The sequence below is a fragment of the Neopsephotus bourkii genome, unplaced genomic scaffold (assembly GCF_033783945.1).
Source record: "Neopsephotus bourkii isolate Nb327-2 ecotype Australia unplaced genomic scaffold, CSIRO-AGI_Nbou_v1 NB_1027, whole genome shotgun sequence".
In the NCBI taxonomy this organism is placed as follows: Eukaryota; Metazoa; Chordata; class Aves; order Psittaciformes; family Psittacidae; genus Neopsephotus; species Neopsephotus bourkii.
Window position 1 is genome coordinate 1,506,777 of NW_026901516.1, and position 19,193 is coordinate 1,525,969.

General features: G+C 38.8%; 1 protein-coding gene across 1 annotated transcript in view; it reads right to left on the reverse strand.

Annotated features, from left to right (window-relative positions):
• The window catches only part of NPC1 (NPC intracellular cholesterol transporter 1), a 28,259-nt gene that overhangs the window by 4,194 nt on the left and 4,872 nt on the right, over positions 1-19,193 (reverse strand). The window contains exons 2-21 of the mRNA XM_061360506.1: positions 17,290-17,412; positions 15,970-16,076; positions 15,229-15,404; positions 14,200-14,367; positions 13,309-13,558; positions 11,352-11,428; positions 10,319-10,689; positions 9,719-9,945; positions 9,040-9,140; positions 7,961-8,063; positions 6,875-7,064; positions 6,249-6,431; positions 5,459-5,573; positions 4,522-4,649; positions 4,292-4,432; positions 3,634-3,723; positions 3,335-3,525; positions 2,038-2,153; positions 1,366-1,495; positions 764-964 (exon numbers count right to left, since the gene is read on the reverse strand). Of these exons, the coding sequence (XP_061216490.1) occupies positions 764-964; positions 1,366-1,495; positions 2,038-2,153; positions 3,335-3,525; positions 3,634-3,723; positions 4,292-4,432; positions 4,522-4,649; positions 5,459-5,573; positions 6,249-6,431; positions 6,875-7,064; positions 7,961-8,063; positions 9,040-9,140; positions 9,719-9,945; positions 10,319-10,689; positions 11,352-11,428; positions 13,309-13,558; positions 14,200-14,367; positions 15,229-15,404; positions 15,970-16,076; positions 17,290-17,412 (3,188 nt within the window). The remainder of the gene's footprint in view (positions 1-763; positions 965-1,365; positions 1,496-2,037; positions 2,154-3,334; positions 3,526-3,633; positions 3,724-4,291; positions 4,433-4,521; positions 4,650-5,458; positions 5,574-6,248; positions 6,432-6,874; positions 7,065-7,960; positions 8,064-9,039; positions 9,141-9,718; positions 9,946-10,318; positions 10,690-11,351; positions 11,429-13,308; positions 13,559-14,199; positions 14,368-15,228; positions 15,405-15,969; positions 16,077-17,289; positions 17,413-19,193) is intronic.

Sequence of the window (19,193 nt, forward strand, 5' to 3'; positions counted from 1 at the left end):
ACAGAAACTGGCTTTCTAGCATCAGTGGTATAACTCCTGTGGAAATGCTGGCTGTTACATGACAGCTCCTCACTAATACTTCAAAGAAAGGCTGTATCTGGAAGTCAGAGCGATTCCCACAGTCCACATCTCCAGCTCCAGTAGCTGCCAGAAGGCAACTCCTCAGATCAACTGAAGTATCTGCAGGAACAACTGCAGAGAGTCTGAGCAGATTCATTGCACAGTGAGATCACAAGGATCGATAGGATTCTTTGACTTGAAGAGATCAGCTGTAGAGATACCAATTCCAATTCAATTTCATTGTGGTACTCTTCCACAGTCTTTAGTATGCTAATCATACAAATGTTAGATAAGCTATACTTGGCAACACTGCTGCCTTTGCTTTAAGTTTAAATAACTGAAGTTTGAAGTCAATACATGCCCATTACAGCTTGCAACTAACTACCCAGATCAACAGATCTGGTCAAGCTGGAACTATTCAACCCTACTACAAAAGCTAGGAAGAGCCTGAGCTGAAGCCAGAGCTGCCTGTGTAAGTGACGGACAAGTTGATTTAAGTTAGTTATCAACCACAGTTGATAAGAGTTAGTGCTATGGGTATAAATTATATTTTTGTAGTTTTACCATAAATTCCAGAACCTCTGTATTACCTTCTGTTAAACAAAACTCAAGACTCAAATCTTTAAGATGTTATTAGCCAGTATCTTTTCCTAGTTGCTCAAGTTGAGTATTTATCACTAAGGCAAGAAAGATGTAAGCATACCTGTAAGGAAACACCCGGTAGTTCTTCTCTTTGATGCCCATTGTTTCAGTGATATTATCTGCTATAACCCGAGCTTTCTTCATAGCATCAATAAAATCAGATGACGTTTTCAGTACAGTATGGTAAGACATAAAATAAGTAGCTCCAACATCAGATTTGTTGTTTATAAAGTTGACAGCAGAGCTGTAGGCAGCATGTCCTCTACAGAAACACAGTAACATTTTAGATGTCATTATCAGTGACCACCATTCAAATTTACTAGCTTTTCTAACTTAAAATCCCGTTTTTAACATTTCCCAAAACTGACAGAAGCTTCAGATCACAACACATTTGAAGAATGCACAGGATATACCAGGATAGACTGAGTATACAGTTTCTTTGTATAGGGAAAAGTAGCTTTCCTTTTAATTGATGATGCATTTGTTTTCCCAGTTTTGTTTCAATGCCAAGATGTCAATGTCTATCTGCCTTTCAGAAGGTCGTTAAATACCCAGCCTTGCAGACATATACTTCCACAGCAAGTAGTTACACTTGAAGTTACGCTTCCACAGCAAGTAACTTCAACACTGGACTAAGTAAGATACATCAAATATGGCTCTTACCCTTTGCCACACTTAGGGTTAGGGTTGTCTGATAGGAACATTGGCAAAAACGTCATGAAGTCTTTGCCCTCTGGTCTCTGCTTGCCTTCTTGAGTCAGTGGTCGACAGCGAGTGCAGGATGGATCAGTGACTGAAAGGATACATGAAGGTAGTCAACTACAGGATCAATTATTGATCCTAACACTAGTAACTTCTGACTTGCAATACTACAGGATACAGTTCCTCAAAAAACACTTTCACTGATGAAATAACTCATCAGCCCTGAAATTCTGTACAAAGTTTCTAGTCCTTTATTTTTATTACTACTAAGGCAAGGCTTACCAGGGAACTCAGTTATTTGTGCACTACCTACATTGGACCCAATGAGAACTCTACCAAACTGAAGGATCTGAACAAAACCAGAGCACTAGGCTTGTGTGCTCTACTGAAAACAGCAGAAGGATCAAGTTATTTTTTGAACAGTCATTACAATGGCTGTGCAGGTAGGCTGTCTTCAGCCTGCTGCATTCCAGTAGAATGTTTACATTCACTCAAACAGCAGTTCAAAGAGAGGACAACCCAAGAAGTGCAAGCTCACAGCAAGAAAAGCTATTCACTTGACTCATAATAATGTTTTGGCTGTGAAACTTATAAACCAAACTAATCCCCTAGCAACAAGATGAATGCCAATACCTGAAGCATTGCAAAACTGTCCAGTGGTATTGTAGACTCTGCAACAGGATGACTGCGGCTTCACCCAGTCAAAGTAGTCATCAATCCAGGATGATGGGGCATAACCTATCCTTGTGCTAATAAAATAATGCAACATATTCATCATCAGTAATTCTGTGTTTCATTCCAGAACGCATCCCTTGACCTCTTCCAATGCTGACTTACACCACATCATCTTATTCTGGTCTAAGCTACTTAACCCTTTATGTAGTCCCCTGTTCCAGTTCCCTATTCAAGTGTCAGTCTTGCTCATAAGACCACAGCTAACAAGCAAGAGGAGCTTCTTCCCCACATTCAATTTACACTTAATACTCGACTTTCCATTCCCCTATCCACTCTGTGCAACATTTATCAACTAGCTGATCTTTATCACCCACCAGATGACAGTAAATCAAATGCACACCCCTTTTCAATTCAAGAAGCAAATAATTAAAGTGTCCATAAGAGTCCTTATCCTAACTAAATCTAATTGTGTGTAAATCAGTTCAGTCATGTGATGAATGTACCATCACAGAATCTAGTTCATAACCATATCATATTTTAAACTATACTTGCTTTAAAAGGCACATGCTTAAACTCTTCAGGCATTTCTTCTTCATTATTCACTTATAAAAAATAATATCATATTAATATTTTTTTGCTTTCTCCTTGACCTTTCACATCAAATGGTGTTGTCTTCACTTTACTTATAACACATTCCAAACACACACACACACACACACACATATATATTATGAAAAAAAATCAGCTTAAGATAAACACAAGTATTCCAGATACTGTTTTCAAGCAAGGCTCCTCCTTCAGTTACACTGAAGTGAAACCACTGAGCTACAGTGGAAGTAATCAGGAAGAGACTTTCTTCAGTTATCAGCTACTGAATTCCAGATACAATTCCTGCTTAGCCTTGCTTGGCTAGACCAGTTCATCCACCAAGTTTAGAAGCTAATCATGCAAGTAATTTTCCAGGAGAGCTTAACCACACCAAGAGGTTTTCATGAGTTCTTCCTACTATTCCCACATTCCTTAAAGGATCAAGCTCTTTTTCTAAACCCAAGTACATCAATATATCCCACAAATCAAGACAGGTTTTATACTCATGCTAGGAGATTACAACATCTTTTCTTCCTCCATCCCAAACCACAGTATAAAGCAAGTGCAATAGGGTCAGCTGCACAAGCTGGCCTGAACTAAATTAAAGAACACACTGGTCAACTACATCTCTTCAATGTGACTATGCAGAGAAAAGCAGGAGACTTACTAGCTACCAATTTCTGCAGCATTGAAGACTTGCTGGACAAGTGAATCATTATTACATCCCATTCCACCACACACCATGTTCTGCCCTTCCAAAGAGGTGTAGTTGTGCCCTTCTTCTAGGACAAAGTAGACAGGAGGACCTGCATGCAAGTACTTGCTGATGTGGCCGAAGTAATCTATTACATAAGAGTCCTAAAAGGGAAATGCTTGAGTTACTATTACATGATGTTGAGGTAGCACAAGATAAAGGTTTCAAATGAGTCACAAACTGCTGAAGAGCAACATAATCTTAAAACTTACATCTGGCATTGAGAGAGACTGATCCAGTCCAATCTCTACATTGTGAATAACTGCTGTACTGAATGACAGAACACCCACAAACACTGCTATCTGCAAAAAAGCAAAGTCACAGAAGCAAGAACTATACAGAAACAGCAAGCAGTAGAAGTCATTCATTAAGTTAACAGGAAGCATGCAAAGAGGCTATAGTTTAAGTATGCTACCCAGGCTTAGTACAACAGTAGCTACATTTTACTGCTACCCAGAGCTCCCTTTGGAGCCATAAAAGAAAATTTATGTTTAGAAGGCAGCAGGGAAAGGTATGCCAACCACTTCATAAGTATGCACAGTTATCTCAATCTGAATCACAGATGCAGTGACACTCGAGATTATTGCACTGCAGGAGCCAACCATGTGCTGACTTTTAACATACACCTAGAGTGATTTCATTGTCAGTAACACAGCTTTTAAATCTGGGCTTTGGTCAGGCCTCTAATTACTAGAAATACTCTTGCAGTTATAAAAGCTTATTCCATTCCTAATGCTGAAAGCAAAAACACTAGGAAGTTCATTTGTTTCATCGTAGTGAAGATTTTTTTCTTCAGTATTTAGACCTTAAGGTTCACTACACTTGTGTTCAAGTTTAGATGACTGCTTACTTTAAACAGAATATACATACTACTATTGGTCTCATCCAATCCTTAAGCAGATATGGAGAATACAGATTTTTGAAGAACAGAAATAAGATGCTATCGGAATGCTGGACTCCACCCGTTTCTTCACTGCTCTTGATGCAGCACAGAACATCCAGTCTATTCCTCTAAAAAGGGATTAAATGCCAGATTTAGTACAGTGCTACAGAAGATGCCATACCTATTACACTGCAGTTACAGGTGCATTTATACTCACCTCTTGACGCCTAATATCCAAGCCCAGGAGACTTACAAAGCAAGTAACTTGAAGAATGAAGTCTATGAGCACAGCCATTCCAGCAAACAGGGAGAATGTGCGAACCGCTGGCATCGTAGACAGTGTCCCTGAAAGTGACCCAGTTTGTTAAAGCAAGTTCCCTTCTCTTAGAAATGTATGAGCATTTTCTAGACAGATACCCAAGTTAACAGATAGTGTCATAGCAGGACAAAGACCCTTTCTGTTAAGTAACAAGAACAGCTGAGATGAACCTGGCTACAACACTTTGACCTGTTTGACACCTTTAAGGCTGTGCAAAGAAGTGAGTGGCTTCAAGACATCTCTCAATTCCAAAGTTATTAGTCTTGTGCAGACTGCATAAGAGGGCTGTTAAAGAGCACTGTTACGCAAGGTCTTACTTCAATATTAAGCCACTCAATGCAAGATGAGCCAATGGCAAATTACACTCCAGGTAAGCAAATACATTATTAAAAAGGCGAACTTATACTTTGAGAGTAACAACGTAAGATATAGCTCTAAAATATATTGCAAGAGTGAACCTCAAATGTGATCTCTTGTAGGGGCAATTCTTCCAAGCAGCAGCAAGATGACTGAATGCAATATAGGAGTTAGTAATATATCAGATGTTAGGGTGTACTAAGGTCAAATTTAGACTTGTCAATAACTAAAAATCAGTAAAAAGCTCCAGCCCAAAGAGCTCAATGTTCAGAATTAGAACTTCTTAACTGTGCCAGTCTCTTGAAGTACTACAATGCTTATCCCCAGCAGAGCTCAAGTTAAACTTGATTATAGCAATGAACAACTAAGCTTAGCTTCATCTACAAATTCTTGCTTTGTTTTCGTATTTTAGTTTTTTATTGATTTTTGCAACATGCAGGTATAAGGCCCTTATCTTCAAGGGTTAAAGAAGTCTTACCAAGAAAGAATGCCACAGTCTCCGAAAAAGACGAGAGAAACATACTGGGTGCCACATCTCCCAAGACTCTGCCAATCTGTTTATCCAGGGTTTCACCCTGAAGGCGCTCATCTCTCTGTTTCAAGACAATTTATTATAATTAGGAATTATGCAATTTAGAAAGCAATTTCATTGGCTTTAAAAAAACCCTTCAAACACACCAAGTTCTTTTATTGTTTCTGCTGCATTAACACAAGTTAAATAAAAAAGCAGAGATTCTCCAATATAAAAGCAGCATGAACATCCTCTGTTGCCTTGCTTAAAACTTAGTACTGTATTTTAAGTTCAGTAATTCACACAAACAACACACTTGCCAAAGGCAGTGCCAGTTGCAGTAGGTTACTGAGCTTGTCGAATTAGAAAGCTGATTACTTGGTATCAGAAGTCTCTGGTCTGAAGCGTTTAGTCCATGATTACTGCTCACAATACACTAAAGTTACAAGTGATCAAAATAGGAGTCAAGTTTTACATCTACCAGAGAAGGATGTTAAGGATATTATTCTTTTGTACATCACCACTACGTGGACCAGAAGTAAAGCTTGTTATCAGCCAGCAGTAAGAAAAAGCAGATATTATGGTGGGGAGGTGTGTTTGCTGAGGCAAAACATACATATGGCTCTCCAACACCACTCCTGGGAGACAGAGCTGCTCATACTGGACTGAGCACTGGAATGCAGAAGACACTGCTCCGAGTTAACAGCCTTCAGAAGACGACAGGCATGTTTATAAGAGTGCATATGAGAATAAATACCTGAAGTGTTTGTACCATGATGAAAATGTTGTCCACCCCAATAGCCAGCACCAAGAAGGGAATTACTTCTATCACAATCAGTGTCAGTGGGATTCCAAAGTAGCTGAAAATGCCTATAGAACATGCCACTGAGCTCAGTACAATCAGGATGCCTGCAATGCCCAGGGATATCTTTGAATCCACCTAAAAAAGTTGTAATGACCGTCAGCCAAATCAGCATCATCAAAGGACAGATTCTAGCAACTGTAAATGCCATGTTCTCACTTTAAGTGTAAGTACTAGAAAGCTGCTTTTCTGGTTCTTGTGAAGATCCAGAAATTAAAAAAAAAAAAAAAAAAAGAAGCCAAAAAGCCAAAACAAAACACAAAGAGCCTTGAAGGTAAAAGCCTTAAAGCTGAAGTTAACTGCACATCAAATGAAAATACTTAAGGCTAAGAAGCATACAAGTATCATCAAGTATGACAAGGGTAATGCTACCCCCAGTTCCTGCCCAAAGCAGACTCAGTGCTTTAAGACAGTCTTGAGTACGAGCACTCTGCAAAAATATTTAAGTCGCTTAAAGCCAAGTAAAGCTAGTCAGCAAGGTGTAGCTTCAGTGTTTACAGCAGTGAGAACTATATACATACCAGCAGTCTTCTGAAGCTCTGGATACGTCCCAAAGCCATAGAGATGTACACAAACATTACAGTATAGCTTATCAACACAATGCCAATATCACTGTTGCTTTCACGATTGATTTCATCTTCAATACTCCGTTCAGCAGAAAATGATATGGTTAAATTTGGGTTATCATAGTTCTTCAAAAAGTTAATAAACCTAAAGGAAAAAAAGTTAGTCACACTTTAAAACATCTTGTACTAGGAATACAAGTTGGTTGAAGGCAAATTTGAATCATCTGTGTGGTACAAGACTGGACTGTGGCCAGACAGTACTTTGAATGACCTTCTTTAAGAGGGGTGCTGGCTACACATCTCTAAAACTCTGCTCCAAGCACCAGAAATACACTATGTTGAAATACTTTCCATGTTCTCTCCAGAGTCTGAGGACAATTACATATCTTGCATAAGCTATTTCAAAGTATAAGTGCAACCTTCCTCAAAGTTAGACCTCGAAATACACAGATTGCTTACAATACTTAAGGGCTAGTAGTTTCATTTCAGTTCCCCTAACTGAAGGGAGGTACTTTTGACACAGGTAGATGCTGGCTGTACTAACATGTACTTAGACTTCCTAGTACAGTAGTTTAACGGAGCAGTTGGCCTGTGCAAGCTAACATCAGCTCTTCAAGATCGTGAAGGGGAGGAAAGACTCATCTGGAAGATGTTTTTTTTTTTAAAAACTGGAGTTTAAGAATTACAAGATAATCCAGACCTCTCCACTGGTAGTTAACACTCCAGCCAACTTAAGAGAATACCTGTGTGACTCCAGCCAAAGTATATGAAACCCTTTCTGAAGGTACTTATCCATGAGTACTACTGTACTAGATGGTCACTAACAAGATCAGATTCTATCTCCTCAAACCAAGTGAAGTATATCACATAAAATGAAAGTTTTATAACCAGCACAGTTTGTCCTTAACTGGTTCTGTTGCCTCTCAAAACACTTGTGTAGTTACACAGAAAAGCAGTACAGTACAGGTGTTTTTCACATTTCTACAGTTGGAGCTGCTCCAAGTAATGTATGTATTCCAGAATATAGGAATGCCTACTTACTCTTTTTCCCATGCCAAGGCTTTCATTAGCTTTCTTGAATCATTGTAGTAGTTATTAACAGGAAAAGTAATAACAAGAGCTGTAGCATTATTATAGTTATCACCTAGAATAGGGAAAAAAAAAAAAAGTCAGGCACTATAAAGTGGAGCTCACATTTCAGAATAGGCTGGTATAGTTAAGTTTACAATTAGTATTGTTCAAAGCAATCCTGTATGGTTAAGTTTAAAATTAGTGTTGTTCAAAGCAATCCCATCCCTACAACTCCATTTAAAACAATCTAACAACACCAAGTTCTCAAACACACTACTGAAATGACAACAGAAGCGGATAACCATTCCAGGTTGTATTTGAAAGTCACTATACTTTATTAATGATGTTCATGGCACCCCAACATTAAATTGTTGCATGATTAGACAAGGGGCTTCTATATAACTAGTGTTTATGGCTTTCCATCTAGGAAACAGGATACTCTTGTATACTTAGATATTATTCAAAGCAAGTACAAAACCCCTACAGTTTCATCAAGAAGTGCATGCCTTCAGAGGCTGTTTTAGTATATTTGTTTGGTGTATCTAGCAAGTTATGTTTAACTGGATAAACTGCTTGAACAAAATTCGAGCTTCAGAATAATTATGGGAGGATTCCTTTTGCAAACACCTCAATTTATTCTTAATTGCTTTGTCAGAGCAGTGACAAAACTTTTAACTTAAAAGACAAAACACATGCACGTCCCAGTATGTCGATCTGAGATACTTAATGTCTTTATCTATTCTCTCGAAACCAGAGATCCTTTAGCAGGGCCAAAGCAGACTGAACATTTGTATACTTGTCAACAAGACAAGTATGTTCCAGCAACAGCCTATTTACATTTTGTATTTCCAGAGTAGTCTGCCTACAATCTCAGCATGGATCTACTGGAAATCTAAATACCCTTACTTACTGGAAGTTTAACGAAACTCCAGTTTCTCTGGAGTATACTTAAACATCTGTGTTAAATGAGAATGCACCTTAAGTGCCAAAGACAGCACACAAATATGTACTGTTAAGAGTTAAACTGCAATACTGTTTTGCCAACCTACCATCATATCCTCCCAACACCAGCCATGGAAATACAGGTCCACCAAATGTTCCTAAGCAGGGATCATGAAGCAAGCTTGTGTCATTCAGTGATGCTGGAGCCCTAAAGAAATCACCAGCAGTTAAGTGTTAGCTTCTGCATGACAAATGAGGCACAGCAGCACAGGACAAAAAAAAAAGGTAGAGAGCTGAGAGCTGCTGTGTTATAACTGATGATATATCAGGAGAGAAATGAAGTAAGACTGCTAGTGATACATTGCCCTTGTGCTACATTTACTTTGAATTTAAATGATTTTAAAGGTGTCTTCCTTGTAGCTAAGATGAGGCGTAGCTTCTACCCAACTGAACTGAAGCGAAAGCTGAAGAGAAGACAGTTTCTGTAGAATCTTATTTCTCCAAAGTAACTGAAATATGTTTAAGGTAAACCAAAGCCCGCATCTTGGCTTGGTAAAACAAACCAAGCTTAACTAGAAATCTGATTAAAATGTAGCTCCTGCTTAAGTACTAAGACACAGAAACACAAGCAACCTATACTAATCTGCAGTTTCACATTGTATTGTATTTATAAAGGGGTAAGAAAAGGCTCAAGAGGGCAATGAAAACAAGCTACTTTTGTCTGCCAACAAGACTAAGACCTAGCTGGCCTACAGTTTGAAAAAGCCATGTAACTGTACTGCTTACCGAACACAGTATAAGAAGTGAGTGTGGTAGTCAGCATAGACAAAGAACTCGTCCCCAACAGTGTGATCTAGAACAGAGTGACTGTTCTGAAAGTAGTTGAGTACACTCAGGATAGTGCAGTTGTTGTTGTAGGGAGCAAGAGGAGCCAGGCAAATGTCTTTCAGCATTACAGTCTCATTGTCAGAAGAAGCAGTTATGTTGACAATAGCATCCTGCAAATCCAGTACCTTGAAAAAAAACAAAACCACCAAACCAAACCATAGTTTAACAGCAGCACAAAAAAAGCATTTCCCTTGCAAGACAGGACTGAATTGCATGCTGCATTCCTGTAAGTTTCCAGAGATAGCAGCACACCAATAGCAGCACATTACTAAACCTATTATTCCCATGATCACGCTAAGAATACTTAGTTGGACTTAGCTTGTAAGCCTACTTCTAACAAAAGTTTTTCAGCAAAAAGTTTATAGTAAGACTAGGACTTTCAATATGAATATCTCCCAATTGTTTTGACGGATACATAGCACTACAGATGGAAGTCAACTCCATATGATTATACCCATAGGTATGTTTAGGTCTTTCCTCTTGGAAAGTTCTAGTTACCTGATGAAGAATCTCTTTGGTAAGAGGAGGCCCAAAAGATACATCTGCTCCCGATGGGTAAGGTGAATAGGTGTGTGGATGGCTGTTTGGTGCTTGAATAATAATTTGTTCAGTACGAAAGAAAGGCCCGAAGTGTGTGTCAAAGTACTCCTTCTCCCTGCGAGCTTGGCTGCTTGGGGCTGACCAGAGATCAACAGGGTTTGTAGTTGCTTTAATATATACGAAGCCTGAGCAGCACATTGCAATGAAGACCACAGAGAACAGGATAACAGGACGTGGATTTCTGACACAAAATGCCCCCCATGATGTGAATGTCATCCTTAGGCCATTCTCAAACCTTTCACCAAGCCTTTCACCACAAGTAATTTTCCCTATAAGAGCAAAAATTAAAGAGTAAATGTTTGAGAAGTCAGTTAAGCAGCATTTTATTAAAGTCCATTAGGATAGATAAAATTTTGTTCCAGCTCTGTTTGTAGTAGACACCAGAAGCCACATCCATATTGATAGTCAGACCCAGGGACCAATCCTTGACTGAGGGTCAAGGGGGGCAGAAATCAGGTTGTACCTAACACTGCCCCTTCTAATGTAAGACTGTCTTTGGCAGAAGAAGGCACAGCATATAATGGTAGGAAGCAGTTAAAAGATACATAAGCCTTAAATTGATCTATCTCAGCTGCCACACAAACTACAGTTCTCTCATGACATGCTTTGAATGGATACACAGATGGGTCAGAACATGATCAAACTGTACTAGCATCATGTTGCCCACACCCCCACCCCAGCTACAAAACACTCCAGAACTTCCTATTAGCGTAGCTAAATTCATAAACTGTGCACCCCGGGCTTTCAGCATCCAGCAAAACAGGGTTAAGTTATACCCTAAAAAGAAAATACTGTCCAGAAAAGCCAAAATAAAACCCTGTAAGAATGGATTATATGGCCTAACAAAGCTAAAATTCCAGAACCCATACACAGGAACGGGATGCATTTACAGTGAGTTTTAATAAATCTATTACTTTTATCCAGGACATACCATTGTCACGATGAGAGTTCACAGGAAAGGCTATGTTGCTGTCAATTGGTGTGTACTCCGAGACAAAGTGCCGTCTCCTGCAAGACAAAAGCCTGTATTACCCTAATCCCCCTAAAAGGTATCTTTTGGGGTTTGTACAGTAAAAACAGTCTAGTGCTAATAATAAATTTGATATTTTACTCCTCCAGAATTTACAGGCATCGCATGTTCCCTCTACACCCATCCATTCAAAACATCATCTTCATGTTCCTTTAGAACAACCTACAGCCACATCAGCCATCTTAATAAAATTTCCAGCTTGGATCAAGCACACATTCCTTATGCATATTTAGAAGGCCAGCAGCATTAACAAAGAATATCTTTAAATTGACAATTTAGAGTGGGAACACTTGCAAGAGCTCTCTATGTTAGAAATATATCACTTTATTAGTCAAACTGCTTAAGTTACACCTACTTAGCTTGAAGAAATGGGGAAGGAAAAAAGGAAAGGAGCCACTTTCTTCCTGTCCTGAAGACAGGCAAGTTATAGCACTGAACACTTACAATAGACCAAGACTGCTTATAGTCATTCCCAACACCCAGAGCAGAAGCCAAGTTCAATAGCCTCCTCGTAGTAAGCTAATTAAACCTCCAGTTATCTCAGAATGTTTTGGTCTATAAACCAGACATGTCACCCTTATTTCATGTGGTTTACTCTGCATGTTGCCTACTAAAGGAAGGCTGCTGAGCATGTTATAAGCTTGTTCGACCCACTATCCTTTTCCACACAGATTTAATTTGCATTATACAGCAATTTCAGGTTCCTGGTCATAGCTGGACAATATTAAAGCTAAACTGAAAAGTACCACCATACTCCGAGATATTAGATAGTAGAAGCCTCTGGAAAATTCTATTAAGAAATAGTGATAACGTTTCCACTGCTCTGGATTGCTAGCACACCCACAAAGCATTTATAGCTACAACTACTTGTGCACTTTACTAGCAAGTATCACACAGCACAGAAGCTGGCTTGCTGCCCCTTACTTTACAAAATGCTATAATTACTGGAAGGTCAGCTTTTGTCTAGTTGTTTCAGGAGACTAAGAAGTATTCAAGACTTAATCTGCAGCAGGGCATCTATTGTTTTGTTACAAGTATTAGTCTGCAAGAAAACAATGTTACAACTGCATTTGGCTGCCAGTGATCCTGAACTGAGTTACAATAATCTCATTACCTTTAAATCAAACTTTTAGTGATTTTTCCCCCTTAACCACATCTCCTGACCAGGTTAAACACTTCCCTGCACGTGTAACAACAACCAAAAGCAATGGAGGTTTTAAAGAAACACTGCACGTGGCAAACAGGTTTTTCTATCACTGGAATTTTTCAGCTCATTCCAACTACAGGAATGTTCCAACTTCAAGGAATAAGCAAGTGGAGGAAGAGAGCAGGACTGCATTTTTAGTCATACGGGTTCTCCAAGATACTGTTCATGTACTGACCTTGTCTTAAGCATTGTAAAACCCCACAGTTCCCAAAATTTGACACCGAGTACAAAAAAAGACAGCTCACTGCTCCTGGAAGGCAGCGCTTTGGTATCTTAATACATATCATCCAAGAACAGACAAAGTTCATCTGAAACTTCACTGTTGACTACAGGGGCTTAATGTCAGTTAAATGAAGCAGATATATGCATTTCCCCAGACTTCTGCACGCTCTTGCTTATAAAAGTTTTAGATTTGTGTATGTGATCCCATTGCTAGGGATTCTATAAGAGTTGTGCATCAACTAAACCAACTTCCAAACCCACTTTCTACCATGTGAATTTTAGGTGTTTGAACACTCCCTGTAAGTATGTGGCACAGAACAGGACTTCTGGTTGGGTAAAGAAAGAGGCATAAATATTCTGTCCTGGGCAAAGGAAGCTTTCAGGGAAAAGGCAAGTGACTGTCAGAGCTGAGCATTCTGAATGCTTTACCTGTAACACCAGACTCCAAAAACAAGTGCAAAAAATATGAGTAGAAATCCCATGTAGGAGATCCACATGATGACATACACAGCATCCAAACCAAATAAAAGCCAAGGAGCAGGCAATGGAGGGGGTTGAGGTTTTGGACCACAAACAATGGAACAGTCCTGACAGCTGCATGGTGCTGTCGAATCATCCACAGACTCATTACAGCCTTTGGTTGCGTTGTTCATAGGATTCATTCCATGGACAGGAACATCTGCCAAATCACAAGTTGCAGAGACAATTCACTACCATGTAAAAATTCAGACCTTCATAACAAAAGCTTCTCAGTTAAATTAGTTAAGCCTTTATACAAAAGGCCCTACCCTCTATGCAGGGTAGCTTTTCTTGGTCTTATAGCTGAATAAGCCACTACTGTTTTCATAGCAGGTACCAATTATTTACAGTTGTCTACTAACTAAATGTCTGGTCATGTTTCAGAACATTTCATTCTGTAAAACTAGCAAGGACATACTGCTATCATCCCAGCAATGTCTCTCCCTTCATCTGTTCAGAGTGAAAAAATGGATAACAATTTCTTTGCAAAGAAATCCTGAAGGATTAGGGTACCACCCTGATTTCCCCAAAAATGCAAGCTATCCAGTTGTCTATGCTCAGTCCATTGCTTAATCAGTTTGAGATCTATACAGCAAGAAGCTGCATACAAAGCAAGTGCAAAGTGTGACTTCCAAGCATGTATCAGGAAAGATAATCAGTTTCTTACACTGCTTTGAAAGCCTTCAACTGCAGATACTCATTGCTGGGCAGCTGTTTAACAAATCTGTATACTAGCTATAGTATACTGATTTTTCAGCCTTTGACCGAAGCTTCAAAAGCAAGGACTAATCAGTTTCTCACCTGAAAAGATAGGAATAATGTTGAAAGGAGTTTGTCCATTGTCTTTACTAAACATGTACTCAATCCAGTTGGTTGCATTGCAGTCCTTGGCATCCTTCCCACATAGCAGCCCCAGTGCTTTAACATTACTTGATGGAGCCTCCACATCTTTGCAGGCATTATACATTGCTAGGAAGAATGCATGAAGACAGAAGACCAATGTTATCGTTTGAGTACTTCCAATAATTATAGATGTTTTCAAGAAGAAACCTATTAAGACTGTTATACAATGCTTTCAGTTTTATTTATAGTATTCAATGTTGGGATGCTTTGTTACAGCTATCTTCTTCCAGATAGGCCACCTGAATCTGCTTTATGCTAGAACCTACTTTACTGTTTGAGATGCAACAGGGCTTAATATTAAGTTCCTTTCAGGGAAAGTTATGACAAACATTTAAGGTAGTTTTCACCTATAGGCCACATATGACTTTCAAGTGTCTCAACTTGATTAAAGGTTACTGCACAAAGGGTACAAAGACTGAATTAATGCTTCAAGCTTGTTATAAATTTGGGTTGTATTTTGAATTTGTTGTTAGAAAAAAATTTTAAGACTTAAAGGATTGGAGCAGTCCATTTCAAGAGGAATGAGTGCCTCTTACAGAACCATTCCAGTGCACCATGTACCAACCTGACCATCATATCTGCCACATAGTTTCAGTATCAGGTAGGCTTTGGACATTCAATATTTGTTAACTGTTTTTTTTCTGAAGTTACAGTCATCAGGGTTATCAGCTTTTAACCATTTGTACAGATGTCCAATCTCAGCTGAGTCTTACAAACAGTGGTATTAACAGTGTCACTGCAGTATCTCCTACCCAGGCAGAAGTTAGCATTCCAGCTGTTTTAAGGGGGACTACCAGTACCAATTTGATATCTCTAACTTCAAAAGATAGTCAAAGAGATGGCTTGCCCCTCCCAGTTCTTCTCAAGAAAGCACTGGTCTTGTTACCTTAACAAAAGCCAAGACAAATTAACGTGCTGTTTACTCACCATTTGCAAAGCTGTCTCCGATAAAGTACTGCAGCTCTGTAACACTACTTTTGTTCTCTTTTAAAATTGGATCATAATAGGGTATGGTGCTTGTAACATTCAAAAAGTCAGACTGATTTGGACTGCAAGTCAGTTCACAGAAGAGGTTTATCAAGTTGTAAAAACAGGATGGACACCTGGGTAGAAAAGTCAAGATTAAAAGGTAAAGATGCAACATATCCAATTTAACCTACAGAGCAAGCGTAAACATTCTGCTACCAATGACAGAACAAAATGTTTAAATTCTGCAAGTTCTTAATCAGCAATACAACATTAGCTGGTGCTTAAAATTGTGCAATACTTATCAGTACCATCAACACCATTCACTAACAAAATTTCCCACCTCAAATAGTAGATACAAGCAGAATTTGAAGGAAAATCTTAACTGCTCCTAGCAGGATGGCTTCTGTTTGAACAAGAAGACTGAAAAGTACTTTACGTCACACTCTTCTGAAGGTTTCATTATAAATAGTAGCTTGAGGCAAACTAAATTAATGTTTATTCTACCAACTAACTCTACCCAGACAGCAAGTAGTTTAATGACATTAAAACCTCCTGATACAGATTAGGAAGTCACTCCAAGAGCTTGCTCCAATAAGCCTCAGAATGAAGTTACCACCTTTTCTACACTCTACTTAAGAAAGCACATTAAGACAAGTTTATATTAAAAAGCTCTAGTTGCTTTGCCATTTGTTAGCATACCTGGAGAGAAACTGCAGAGGCAGCTGCAAGTTGTTTTTCAAAGTCTGAAGTTGATGAACATCACAGCAAGTGCTTACATTGCCGAAGAATAAACCTGGACAGAGTTCCTTAAAAAAAATCAGTACTGAGATCAGAGGAAAGAAGCAAAAGCATGTTTAAGACTTCAGAACTCATAGAGAATCATGGGTTCTACTTCAGCATATTTTAGTGCTGCTCTGGGAAATGTATAGGGAAAAAAAATAAAATCAGTCTAGCCAATAAGAATTTTTAGAGAATAGGGAAAAGAATCACTTCTTTTATTCAGTTTCATTCATCACTTCCTTTCAGAAAGCTCCTTCAGATGATCTTTAGTCACCAGGGCCTATATATAGAATGATAATGGTATTTGAAAGTCTATTAGTAATACAACAGAGTACGTTTATCCGAGTTCAAAGTATTCCTGCAGCTTATCCTCTAGGATACCTTCTGGATAGTATCAGATTCTAGAATCTCAGAACACAAGCCACTAACCATAAAAACCATTCATTACCTGGCAGAGTTCTTTCATGTTCAGTTTATAGAAGAGATACATGCATTTAATAAAAGTATAACTTATACTAACATACAAGACCTGTACATTAGGTCTTCAGAAACAACACAAAACAGTAGTTAGCTCAGCTGCATATTTAAGTCGCTCCTGCCATCGGCCAAACCACTGTTTATCTCTATACCTATTTCACACTTTAAAGCTTTGAACTATCATCTGTCAGAAGGCAAGTCTGGCAGTATCATCCTACACTGTTTCAAATACACAAGCTCTATTTTGACTGTGATTTTGTTCACTTTGACAGCTAAAGCCTAGATACGGAAATATGGTCAGCTAAGTTCAGCTAAAGTGAACTTTGTCCAAGTTTGCTCCATTTGAATGGGTGTCAGCTATTGCATTCTTACTCAAAGAAGAGTTCAGGAACAATCATCTGATGGAAAACATAGTGTAGTACTTTAGAGACTGGAAGGGTGTAACTGCAGAGTTTTGTAGTTTGGAAGAGTCCTAAAAACACCGTGCTTATGCCACTGAGGAAAATACACAGGCAAGCGAAACAATCCCATATTTACTGTTATGCTTGTGGAACCCTGTAATCACATGTTTTGGAGACTTCCATCTCTGAACAGGAACTCTTTGGGCTATAAGCTATTCCTGAGAAATCACAAATAATCTGCTCATTTGGTTACCAGGTTAGGTTTAAAAGCACCACAGTGCAGGTCCAACAGAATGCAATACAGAATTCCAAAGTGTAGGAGAATCGTTTTTTAAGCAGCAGACCTCCACAAGAATCTCACCTGCATTAAGTCATAGCCATCTTCTGGTAGTGCTACTGGTGGTCCATCATAAGCACAGTTGTACCTCTTGTCCCCAGAAGCAACTCCACATTCCCCATACCAGACACAAGACTGTGGAAGTACCTAATCAATACAACATAACTGATTAACTGCAAGGAATAGTGCCAAATTCCTCATTTATTATAGAGTTTATGTGCCAACATTCCAAAACTCGTTTATAATCCAGATTAACTTTCTACTAATTTAAACACCAGCTTGTACCAAATAAAACACCCACTGACGTGTGCTTGACATGTGCACACCACTACAAACTTCCACCTCAGCTCCTCACCTGTCCTTACCCAGGCTAGTAACAGGAAGTGCTACAGACTTCCAGTCTACAGTTAAGACCAAGTATAAGAACTAAGAAAAACCTACAACAAGACTTCAAAAGGATCTCCAAATAGAAGGTCATGTAGAAAACAATTTGTTCATGCAAGTGGATTAAACTGTCACTTTAAAGCATGAGTCAGCATACATGGAAGAGAAGCATACTGCTTACATGATGTATTTCAGTTCCTCCTGACACCTTTTAATCCTTCTTGCAAACTCAAGTCACTTACAGTGACTGAGGAAGTAGAAGCATGAAGAAGACTCCAAAACAGAACTTCATGGCTCTGCACTCACCATGGAATGCCATATATTGTCACAATCTCAAAGGATGCTCTTCATCACCACTTTCAAGCCTAAACATGCAACATCTAAGTGATAAGTAGAAAATCTCATTTCCTTTTAGAGATGTTTCCAGTTAAAGGACTAGCAAAACTGATACGCGCATAAGGGAAATGGAAACAGCATAATGTCACCCTGGAAGCCTTGTACTTTTTGTTCAGTGGTACTGACACCAAGACATTGGAAATGCTAAACCAAAATATTCAATGCAATAACAAGTTATTTACAGAAAATTCTTGAAGACAGCTCCAAGACTGCCCTATGCACCTGGGCTGCAAACAAAAAGCAGACTGCACAAACACTTACTGCACTTCTGCCAGCTCTGATCAGAAGTTTGAATGGTACAGTCTGAGACATAACTGACCTACTTTTATCTCCTGAACAACCTTGAACTAGCATTTGCAGAAACAGCATATGCTTACACTGCAAGGACAGAGTGCTGTGCTTTGTGCTTGACCGTGAATAATATTATTTACTGATTAGAGAGGCCCCTGAAAGGCTGTATTCATAATACCCAAGAGCTACCCAGAATTACAATGCCTCTAAAACACCCATTTTTGTGCCAACACCACTGACAGTTCCTCAAAAAGTATGTAAGTAATTATTATGTTTTAAATCAATAGCTATCACCAATTTACCTAATCCTGCTAGAACTGTTTTCTTTTACCTTAACCTAGGCAACATGGCCCAATTCAAATTACTCACTAGAAGCCAGGTCCAAGAGTCAGTTTAAGTACCACCCATCCAGATCACTATTTCATTTGTCTACTGTAGCATTTCTTCTAGCTAAACCTGTCACCAGCTGCTAAGTACCACCATATTCTTACATACAAGTTAGAAGCCACCCATTGAGATTACAATCTGTAAACACTAAATATTAACATCAGCACAAGCCAAAAATTTCCATAAATTGAAGTCTGTTTACAGAAACTATATTGTAAATGTGGCCATACATCAAATTAAGAAGTCAATGTTTCTTTGATGCAAAATTAGAAGTCGCCCTCTTCACCTCTGCTTCCTCACACTTGTATACTCCAGTTTTAATAGCAAACAATCTGCTAATGGTTTAGTGTCTGTATGTACCAGTGTCCGAAGTGACAATCTCTTCAAGAAGCAGTACAGATTCAATGCTATTTTTGTAAAAGGGCAAAGAACTTTTAGCTGCTTACTACTGCCTGTGAAAACAGAATGAG